A 12,013-nucleotide genomic window follows, 5' to 3' on the forward strand; every position below is an offset into this window, starting at 1 on the left:
TCCTTTTCCACAGACCGAACTCGGATATATTTCTCAGTCAGCCTAGCTCTATCAAAACAGCAGTATACTGTAATACAGTTTAACACAATTAACAGGTTGGTGATTCCAAGTCCTTGCATAAAATATGCCTTTACCATTAACGCAATGCATCATGCTACATTTATTACGTTACTGAACCAATATGAAATCATGGAAACATTTATAACATATTTAAAAACATAATATTGCAAACAGCATCTATCTAACTGCAATTTTAGGCAACTTAAAAACTGAACAGAAATAGTTGCACGTACCTTACATATTGATAATGCTGTGCTCCTTTTTGCACAGCATAGTATTTTAGTACAGTCTCCTTAGCTTAAACGTTTAGCTGTCAGTCGCTGAAGCTGATTTTACAGGAAACCTATAGATTCTAGATACTGATGCTTCGTAGAACAAAAGGTTGTGTTTTTTTTTTTTTTTATCAGTATAAAATTCATACTTATACCAAATATGACATTGTGACAAAGTGCCAGCCCCTGTGTATATTATCTGTTATATGTTGTGTGTGGTGTGTTGAATGTTGGTGTATAGTCATTGGTACACAGGATATAAACGGGTCTGTGTAACACGAGTGTTTAAAATGTATATTTGTATTTAGGCACGAGGATTGCAATTGAATGACTGATTAGCAGTCGAGTCTTGGTACAGCTGCATAAAAGCAGCATTTTTTCACCCACTCGCGGTTGGGTGTTCGGTGAGTGGAGAACAGGAGAGAGTAGAAGAGTTATAATTTCAATTGCTATTGCGTGCTGGTGGGACCAGCACGATACTTGTTTATTTAACTCACCGTGTTTGTTTGTTGATCTGCTCACCGTTTGTAAAGTGTTAGTCCATTTTTGTTTGACTTTTTATTTTGGCGTAGAGTGCCGTGTCCTGTTATTTCTGTTTGTTCAACTGTTTTATTTACAATAAACCAGCGCAAGCAAGCGCCATCATCATTTCACATCATCTGTCTTTGTGTTCATTCCTTTTCCTGGTCTGACGCTGCCCACTTCAACCGTCTTTGTGACAGACATACATTATTTCAACTGTGACTACTTAACGAACAATGTTAACTTTTGCAGTTCACTTATTCAGCACTTGCAAGGCACATCGGGTACAATTTATTTTCACACATGCTGTTTAAAATATTTTTTTCAGAGTAAAACAGGTTTAAAAGGCACTGAATCACAAAAGTACACTCAGTACTGCATCTCCAGCCAAGCCCCACCCCTTGTTCACTGTATTTTTCACATACCTCTTTATAGACGTGCATACTGATAAATCCTCTCCTGATCACTCATTTTATCACCAAACTCCTCAATAATGAGATTCAAGTCATTATTTTATTACCTCTCACAGGGTTCCTACACATTTTTCATTCCAAAATTCCAGACTTTTGCAGACCTTGATTGCCAGACTGCTCGGCTGATTTTTTGTTTGTGTTAGGCGGCTTGGGCTATGTGCGATAATCATTTCATGGAAATGTTCGTCTTGCAAATACAGTAAGTCAATCTTTTTACAATAAGCACTTGATTTTATACTACACCCAGTGAATTATGGTATGTTTTTGATCATTCAAACTATGCTTGCATCTGCAGGTGCAGGGTACTATAGACCATTTCCTCATAGAAACGTTACCTCTTCTATTAGACCACTACAGTTGCTCAGGACTGGGGAACACTTAATGAGATGAAATCTCTTTTTACTCACTCATGAAATCTCTCCATGAACTACACATGACTTATCAAATTGAGAACATATTTATTAATTCATACAAAGCATAACATTTGTAAATTCACTCACTTCCCCAGAGAATATGCATTTGGATGACTTTATACCCTGCACATATCTTGAGACTAATTTGAAGGTTGATAATAAATGACAAAAACAAGGGCCCTCAAACTTTCTCACATTGTTTTAAAAGTTGTCACCAACATCTTGAGAGATTAATCTGAAAATAAATAATAAAAATACAAAAGCAGGGCAAATTGTCTCTCAAAGATTAACATGTTACATAAAAGTAGGGTTTCTTATTACTTGTTGTAAACTCAATTGATCTCAATCAACCCTTCTGATACTGTAACGTATTCGCGTGGGATCCCTGTTACCCCTCTCTCTGAGCCTCCAGTCTACATTTCAGACTGGTCAAAGCTTTTTCAGTTCATTCATCTTCTGTTCAATTTGTTAGTCATATTTCTCCAGCTCATGTTCCTTCTCTTTTGCAGCTTTTCTGAGTGCATTAGAATATGACAGGACAGACATCTTATCTGTAGCTTCAGCTTCCACTGCAAGATCTGCAGATGGCAGAAGAGCCTTGACGTTGGTCTCAATCTTCCTTTTCTTTACCTTAAGCTCTTCATCCAGTGCTGCCTTTCTTTTCTGTGACTTCTGCATGTCTTCATTCTTCCTCCTTTCCTCATCTAGATATGCATGATATCTTTGTCTTGCTGATCCAGCAGACTGTAAGAGTTCTTTACTTATCCTCACCTGTGTCACCCCTCCCACGTAATGTAGATGGTCTACAATGACTCTCTGAGCAACTAAAGTTCTCTCTTTCATGTTATCTAAATCTGTTTATTTATGGAGAACCCTCTCTCTACAGAGGCCTGGCCATTGGACAGCAGAAGTAGCTTCTGTGTGACCTCCGACAGTTCCTGTTAGCGGTGGTCTTTTGAGAGGTGCTCATAGAAGAAGCAGTTCAGCCTGGAGTCAGTTTCATTGCACTATGAGAAATCATCAGTAGTTCGGCAAAAAGTTGCAAAGTCTTTGACCTGAGTGATAATCCGGTCACATTTGCTCTCTCTCACCTGTCCATTATTTGACATGATTTGGAGGCAGGTCTTTAACTGCTTTTCACACTGCCCAGGATTCACAGAGATTTGTTTTGGATCAAGCCAACCCAAGTTCCTCACCAGGGTACATCTTATGGCACATTCCTATAGTAGCTTTGTCATAGTTGTGAGAAGAAACTTCTTAGCTTCAGTCTTGACAGTCAGAACACCTTTTTCTTCAACTCCTTGAGAAGTTTGTGCGCAACAAATCCAATGTTTACCATGGATGCATCTTTGTGGTTTTCATGCGCTGTTGGATCTTCTGTGAACAACTTTGCAGAGGTTTTGACTCTTTTCATCACATCTGGGCTGACTTTCCAGTTTGGTTTCTGAAAGCTGTTTATTTTACGTTCTGTTCAACAGTCTCTGCAGTAGCGTTTAACCTCTTAAACACCCAGCCTCCCACCGCCTGGAGGGCTATGGCCTTAAATAAAACACATTATCTTCCAAAGTATAGACAGCACAGGCATGGTTCAGGGCTTGAATTCAAGGTAACCACCTGGCCATTAGGTGCACTTTGATGTAAGTCTTACTCAACCACACTGGAAGGAGATAACCAGAAAAAAAAAAAAAAAAAAAAAAAAAAAACGCTTTTCATTTGTTTATATTCTATCGTCATCTTTTCACCTTGTAGCACATGAAGAGATTTTTTTCCATTGCTTCCTCAACATGTCTGCTACACTGGATAAAAATTTGAAACTGACTGAATAAAGGGATCAAATTCTACATGAGTTTTTACAAAGCTAGGCCCAAGGGTCCCCAAACCTCTCCAAAAATGAATATTGTGTAAATCTTTATGGCCAGTCATACAGTAGTTTATTAAGCAAGATCTAAAACAGAGGTTACCTTCTGGCACCTCACATGCTATACATTGCCACATGAATTAGATTTTGTAATCCTCTTTTTTACTTATTTATTCAATATTTCATTCAAAAGGTGGCCTTTTTGGGGAGCTTTGGGGTGCCCGAAATGTATCCATGATGAGTATGCATGACAAATACTCTTAGTTCATATGCCACAACTGTCAGGCACATTGCTCTCACATAACTGTGTGTTTGTGCAGGAGAATGTTGCTACTGAGATTTTTTTGTAGCTCTGAATTTTCAGCACCTGACTGTATTTTTGTTACTCACTTGCTTGAAAGTATGTAAATGTCAAGAATCAAAATAATGAGGTTTTTTTTGTCAAAATAAAGTGGTTACTCTCATTCAAGCACTGCTGACAGGTGAACATATGTTGATTACTGGATAAAGGCTGCTAAATGTCTACAATAATAACAAGAAGAAGAAGAAGATTGCAGGCACCTTTGCTGCTCTCAATCAGGCTGCCAGACTGAAAACACCTCAGTTCCTTTCATCTTTACTTTGATTGACATGTGTCAAACAAAGGAACTGAGTGAGTGATTGTTTGAGCAGGCAGACAGCTTATCTTGAAAGGCTAAAAAACCTACACTGTCTCTAGGTGAAATATACAAAAGTTTGCTAAACATTCCCATGCAATAATCTAAATCAATGCACATCAATGAGAAAATAATAAAGATGGCCGGGAAGCAACAATTACTTCTTGCAACTTGTATTGCATCGTAAAGATCAGGGACCGTATACAGCAGCACAGCACAGATGAGACATGGTGTTGCTCTTTACTATGCAATAAAAATTATTTTAAAAAATGTTATTTTTATGTGCCCCTTGAGAGTCAAATTGTTGCATTTTCTAATAACATTTACAGTAAAAATGCATATTGAAAATTATGAATAATAATAATAATAATAATAATAAGTGTGGATCCATTATACTTACAAATCCTGAAGAGGCTCCAATCCATCTTCAAATGCTGCTTCACAGACGCTGAATCAGCGCTCTCCAACCCAGAAAGTCATTTTCGTCGGCACTTACTATTATTCATCTCCTCCAAAACATCAAAAAGACTGAATCGTCTTCTTTTGGGATGCTTTGGAACACTGCTTGGCATTTCGTTCGATTTTATAAATTTTGCAAATTGAAAAATGATCATCGAGATTTCACCATCAACAGATATATGTAAGGCCAGAGCAGCGAAACGTAGGCTAGTTGATCTGAGTTGTTTTAGAACCGTGAGGTACTAGACACATTGTGAAGGGAATATCTCAGCGGTGAAATGGCGAATTCGAAAAATTCCTAGGAAAACAATATTTTTGATAGAGTCCGTTTTTTTTTGCTGTTTTGCTTTTGTAATAATATTACAGATGATTTTTTAAATATAATGTGTAATTGCAGCATCGATGTTCCGCCCGCGAAACAGGGGGGCGTAAGAGGTTAATGTGTGATTCTGAAGCTAAATAGCGATCGATCGTATTTTCTCCAAAGACACATTAAGATATGCAAAACAATTACCTCTATCTGCATGTACAGTTTATTTTAGGAAATATCTTGACACGATCAATCACGGAAAGACACTTTGCTTTTTTTGCTTTGTCATCCATTTCTACTATTTTACCTCCACTGCTGAAAAACTGATTTTAACAACCTAAATCAAAACAATGCAGCACTGAATTTATCCCAACCCCTACTGTACAGTACAGGTCACAGAAAAAGCAGTACACTGATAGGCTGATTTAAACGCTGTTATCATTTGAATAGTAAACAAGAACATTAACCACTTTGGAGAATCTTTTTTGCAAATGTTAATTGTTTTTTGCTTAAGTGCAATACACACAGGACAGCAAAGGAACAAAAAGTGTTATCTACAGAAGGAAGATACATAGTTTGCATTGCTTGTGTTGTGCAGTAGTTCATTTAAACAAGGTTTCTTTTTTGGTAACATGTACCATTAAGTAAGTTTTCTTGAAAGGAAGAAAGAAACTTGGTCAAATCACATCAAAGTGTGCTCACTCAGCTGGGGTGCTCAGTATGGGTCAAAAATTCCTAATATCTGGCACATCATAAATGATATCTTTAATTCCTGTGACTGGAGGTAAGAAGTATACATTACATTTTGCCGTGGAAGATGTTGTTTTTGCATTAGCTGCCATGATTTGTTTTAACCACCAGTATGTAGCCTGCTGGGGTCACGTGACTACAACCCCTCACTTGGATTGTTTACATCACGTGGGTATGTTCATTATCTTCAGCATTATTCAAATGCTGGGGACAAAGTAGAACGTACAGACCAGTACTAAACAGTAAATTTCTAGTAAGATAGTGGAAACCGTTTAAGCAACTATTTCAATTTCAAATGTATGTCCAAGAAAATATTATTGGAAAGTTGGTGTTTCTTATGCGTTTCACTTAAAAAACCATACATTAATGTGCCGGGCTTGTTAATTCCTGCCACCCGGACACAGATGCCAATTCCTGGACTGTCCGGGTCAAACCCTTGCAGGTGGCAACCCTAAATGCAGCTACCCCAGTGAGGTCACAACAATACTGTATGTATTTTGTGTCACATTTCACAAGGAAGGAGGGTTCTGAACATAAATGATCAGTCAAATGCTGCACATTCATAATTGTTTGGACAATTTATTATGTGATTTTTGTATTCATAAACAAACCCTGCAAGAAATAGATACATGGGAGGTGAAGTGTAACACCCTGTGACAGAGAAAGAATGAATCCTGGTTACAAATCTCCCTCCCGGCATGTGAGCAGGCTGTGTAAAGGGAACAGAGTGCCCTGGACTGGATGGCCTGACAATTAATTCCCAGGGTTAGGTGGAAGTTGGCCATCTAGAAAGGGGGAGGAGTTATGTACACCAAGTCATCGCCCCAGAAGGGAAGAGATGTGGCAACCTGGGATTGGAGGAGAAACAGTTGCACTCGTTAACCAAGGTGGCGTGACTAACGGTATATAAGGGGACATAGCAAGGTCATCTGCTCCTTTGTTTATGGTTAAGCTGAACCAGAAGGAATACTGTGAATTACTGTGAGTGTTTTGTCGTGTCTAAAAATCTACTTGTTTGTTATTATTAGATGGCTAACATGATCCAGAGCTGTCGCTTAAGGCCAGCACTAAACCCGGACAACACTGTAACATTGTACACAGGTAAATTGTATTACACCACAAGGACTACAGCACCCACTGTAGACTTGTGAACGTGTGTCTTTGTGTGCGTTCTACTGTGATTATTATTTACGAACTACGTCTTATTATTTCGGGACTGCAACCCGTTGTTTTGGAACAGTGCAACAGACATTGATGTCTATTGCCTGGAACTATTCTTTGTCGTCACCAGACCAGGATTATAAAAATAAAACCTGTTTGGATTGTGAACTTTGTTGTCTGTCTTCCGTTTCATAATCACATCACCACTACACCTGCGCACTGCAAACCACTTTGCCACACACCCATATCAACCTCAGGAGCAATAGCTTGAGGGTTTATTAATGCCGCCTCATGCCAAGGGTGTATTAAATTACACAAGTGATACTAAAAAAGTAACAATGTTTTTACTTGCTTGTTTGTTGCCTCATTCTGCTCAATGGTTATTCTATGCAGCAGATGACTGCAATGAACTCAGTGTATTTATATTTTGCAAGTGTTGTGTATTGAATTGGTGACTGCACCTTTAATTGTGTACAGTTGTAATATGGGAAATAGCGTGTTGCAGCTCACATACTCAGTCTTGATCTGACAGCATAACACATCCAGCTCTTACGTTTACCTGTTATTTATTTTTTTCAGTAAAAAAACAAGTTTAACTTTCAGTGAATGTCTTCTGTTATTTATGATATTAAATACACTACAGAAAGCACATTGTCATACTGTATATTTTAGATATTTTCAAATCATTCTTTTTTATTACCACAATCTGAAAGCTACATTTTGTGAATGGAAGTTTTTCTACTGCAATCAAGTAAGCTGCAATACATTTCACTTTTAATACCTAATGTTTTGTTTCTACACTTAGTACACTTCCTAATTACAGCTTCAAGTAATTCTATGCTTTCACCGTTCTTAAAATGGTCAGTCTGAGAAACAAACAACATTTTTCCTGCAGCAGCTGACCCTGCTTTAGACTTAGTATAAAACTTGCACTACATTTGCTGTTTTTCATTATGGTAACGTCTTAAATTACTGTGCCATCTTCTTTGGCTGAAGAGATATCATCAGCTTATCATCTAGTTGCTGTGCAATCTGCAAACACAATATAACCAAACCTATTATATCTGGGATAGATGTGGCTGCTAAAGAGGAACAGTACTCACATACCATACTTGCTCATCATCACAACTGTTTAATAAAACTGGGGTTATTGTATTCTGCTGGTGTTAATACAGCACCTCTGGCCTTCCAGGCTTTTGTGTCCTGTCAGATTGTCCTTCTCCACTTCAGCTTAAAACACTTTTTTGTCTTTACAGACCGATGTTATAGCACATTCAGAAATATTGACACGTTTTTAAAGGCAGAGGCAGATTATTTTGTGTAACCCCGCATTGACGTCTATTTTAGTTGCAGTCTGGTGGCCTGTATTTAGTTGTGTAGAGGGACGGTTCTTAATAGACTGCAGGAATTGGGCGCACATCTATACAAAAAAAAAAAAAATGGGGGGGTTGTGGATCGGTCTGAAAATTCCGGGATTCCTGCTTCACGCACTATAATGCAAGCTCTGTCTTTTAAGATCTAACTGGATAAAACTGAGATTAATCAGCTAAAGGAACCAAGCAAGCTTAAATAGGCCAAAAGGCCTCCTTTCGTTCGTAAAATTTCTTGTGTTCAATATCATGTTTGCGCATCTAATACAAACAACAGCTCCACCCTTAGACCCTCCACTTTCTCATTAGTTCCCCACTCTGTCAGCCCTGAGTACCTGGTGTTGGAATTTGCCAGGGTCCCTACTGCTGATGGGAACCACGCTGCCGTAGACATGCAGCTCTCTCACAATGGAGACGCCCCCTTTCAGCTCGGGCCGGAATGAATCCGGCGAGCACTTCCGCAGGCGCAACAGCCCAATGAGAATGTCTTGCTGAGGGTCTTCGTAGGACAGGAAAGTCTCCCAGCCGCTGTTTGCAACATAGTCTCTGCGCACCAATTCCACCTACCAGGAGACACATAATTGCAAAAGACCCTTAAAAAAACAGAACCTCCAACTAATAAATAGGGTAGTGCAGTGGCTGTCAAACAACACAATGAGGTCCTTTTCTCATTGAATAACTACTAAAACACGCTACTAACATAACAATTTTCATTTGGTGCATTGTATTTTATACGTGTACAATTATGGTACACATGTTTTGTGACAGACAAAATAATTATGATGGATGCACAAATATGCATTACCAGAGTAGCCATGGGAATCAACAAGAAAAAAAAAAAAAAATTTAAAGAAAAATAAAAGCCACCATCTGTCTTTGGGAATTAACAAGTGCAGTTTAAAGGTTTGTGTGAATTAAAGCTTTGAGGGCACCTGCTGGACCCATGCCGGACAGTGGTCAGTGACGTGGTCCATCATTTTCTGTGTGACTTTAACTGTTAAATTCTGACAGAAAAGATAATGTAGTGCCTTACCCAGGCTCTTACAGAGCTCTGGACAAAGCAGTTAACCATATTCTCCATTTGAAGAACAGTATTTAATTAACTTTCCCCTCGTTTTCCCCTTCTTATCTGTGTAGAAGGTGTGATTACTCAAACACAAGCCAGACAGTCAGAGGAATGCTATCTCCTATTGTCATCTGTTTGTTATCTGCTGGTTACAGCTCTGATCTATCAGAGACTTTCCCTCCACAGCACACCCTGGCCATCGACTTATACAATCTTTGTCTAAGAAAGGGCTAAGTAGCGTTCTCAGGTGCAGGACTCAACTGCAGGTAGAGTTTCTGTGTTTTTAAGGGTCACTTCTCTCTCCTCTTCTTGTAGGGCAGTTATTGGACAGAGCAGTTAATGCTACAATGATATATAATATTAACAATCTTTATTTTTACCTCCTGGTTACAAGCCTGTTTTTTTAACCACCGGACCACACAGCCTCTTGTGTAGTGGGGGTGGGGTTCAACCTACTGGCCTTGTGTAGTGGGGGTGGGGTTCAACCTACTGGCCTTGTGTAGTGGGGGTGGGGTTCAACCTACTGGCCTTGTGTAGTGGGGGTGGGGTTCAACCTACTGGCCTTGTGTAGTGGGGGTGGGGTTCAACCTACTGGCCTTGTGTAGTGGGGGTGGGGTTCAACCTACTGGCCTTGTGTAGTGGGGGTGGGGTTCAACCTACTTCAGCCGATAGCAAAGGGAGGCATCTATGACAGGAACAGTCCTGGTCACACCTTTTGTGTTTATTTTAAAGGACACATGCATGTTTGTAACAAATAATAACAGACATTACATTAACAATGTATATATCCATTTAAAATTAAGCTTTGAAATGTTTTTGTTATCCCTTACTCACCTGATAGGGTCTCACTTTGTGATGGATTTCCTGAATCCCAACCTCCCTAGTTCGTACATCCCGACACTGAAAGAAATAAAAAAGGCCAGATATAATAAAAAAAATAAAATAAAAAATAAAATCAATAATATATAACGTTAGTTGTTGCAGGGTTAAAAATTGTTTTTTAAAAGACAACTTTCAAATGCTAACAAACACCCAAAGCAAGATATCTACATATTCCTCTTTAGCATTTTACAGAAAAAACAACATGTATACGGTTAGTTTTTATTAGGTTGTGTTTTGACAAGCATTTGGGCATTAATTTTGTCAGTTGACCAACACTAGATCTCAATTATGATTATGTGTGTTTACACTATGTGTTAATGTTGTATTTTTTTTTTTTTTTTTGTAGTTGCAAAAAGACTAACTGATACTAACTGGTTGACCCGCCACCAGTCCTCAAAAAACACACAACATTATGCTATATTTACATATTACTGAATTGTGTACCAATCGAAAGCAGCAAAAAAGTAATCAGAAAAACTAATCTAATGTGATGTCTCCAGTACATGCAAAGTAAATGAAACTACCTTGCATATAAAAAATAAACTGACCTGCTTACAGAGGCTTAAGATACAGCAGTAGTTTATTATGCATCATGCATGTTGTTGAGCAAAGTGTCTTTACTGGGAATGTTTAGGGACTAGAGAATAATAATGACAATGATAATAACGAGTAAACAGTAGAAATATAAACAAAAGACAGTATTCATGCAGGTTAAACAAATACGTATAAATGAGAATGTGTAATTTACTTAACAGTATTTAATGCCGTGTCGGTCCTTAGGAGAGAGCAGTCGTACTAGTATTAGGTAGTCAGTTGTGAGCTTGTCTTGTGAATGTCAGTCATTTGCAGTCTGTGAAGCATCCGTTACGAAAATAACTACCGTATAACTTCAATTTGGCGCCGCAACGTTTATTTTAAATTGATCAAAATGACTGTGGCCCTTAAACGAGGGCAGAGATTATACAAGGGCGGCCTTTATTAATAATACTATGCTTTACAAATGCTGCAATATTTTATTACATGATTTAAGGCATTTTAGAAGCGATGCTGTGGGAGGCTCCGATCTGCAGAACTATACTCTTGTGTGTTTTGGGGCTTGTATACAGTATATTTACTGAGCGCCTATTATGAGAGCCTATTAGGTGGGAGTTGGAAGGTCAAGGGAGTATTTTACCAGCGAATCAGGAGTGTGTATTGGTTGCTATGGGGAGGGACAAGAAGAGGAGAGAACGATAGTTGAGTGTGATGCAGTTGTTTTTCTTAATGACAAATATTACCTCTGCATATCCGTTAAAACTAAAAATATATCTTATCCGGTTATTATTTTTTTCCTCACTGTAATTTAGCTGCTTGTTTGTAATTTCTCTTTAAGAGAAACCAAAACTAAAAATATTCTCATAGTAAGCACCTTTTATTATATATATAATTGTACAGGACTGAGCAAAATTCCAATTGAATAAAAAAACGAAAACAACTAAACCCCCTACAAGAAGATATCTTCGGTCAGCTTTCGGATAGCGCCAGAGTGACCGGCAAATCTCCAAGATCCTCTGAGTTTAAGTTTTCACCATCCAAGCTAAGGACGAGGTAAACAGACAGCCCCTATTTTATCCCCTGTTGTGTTGACTGCTACGCTGTAAATAGTTCATCTTAGGTTGTCAGTTCTTACTGTAAACTACATAAAATAAAATGTGCTACTAAGGTGTGTGTGCATTAGGTTGTATTACATGGTGGATTGAGGCTGCAGTCTCTTCGGGTGTC

The 12,013-nt window shown here is 38.5% G+C and overlaps 1 protein-coding gene across 1 annotated transcript in view; it reads right to left on the reverse strand.

Annotated features, from left to right (window-relative positions):
• Nucleotides 1-12,013, reverse strand: part of elp3 (elongator acetyltransferase complex subunit 3) — a 162,900-nt gene that overhangs the window by 34,654 nt on the left and 116,233 nt on the right. The window contains exons 12-13 of the mRNA XM_041250697.1: nt 10,205-10,270; nt 8,640-8,867 (exon numbers count right to left, since the gene is read on the reverse strand). Coding sequence (XP_041106631.1) covers nt 8,640-8,867; nt 10,205-10,270 — 294 coding nt within the window. The remainder of the gene's footprint in view (nt 1-8,639; nt 8,868-10,204; nt 10,271-12,013) is intronic.

Source organism: Polyodon spathula, chromosome 5, assembly GCF_017654505.1.
Source record: "Polyodon spathula isolate WHYD16114869_AA chromosome 5, ASM1765450v1, whole genome shotgun sequence".
NCBI classification, from domain to species: domain Eukaryota; kingdom Metazoa; phylum Chordata; class Actinopteri; order Acipenseriformes; family Polyodontidae; genus Polyodon; species Polyodon spathula.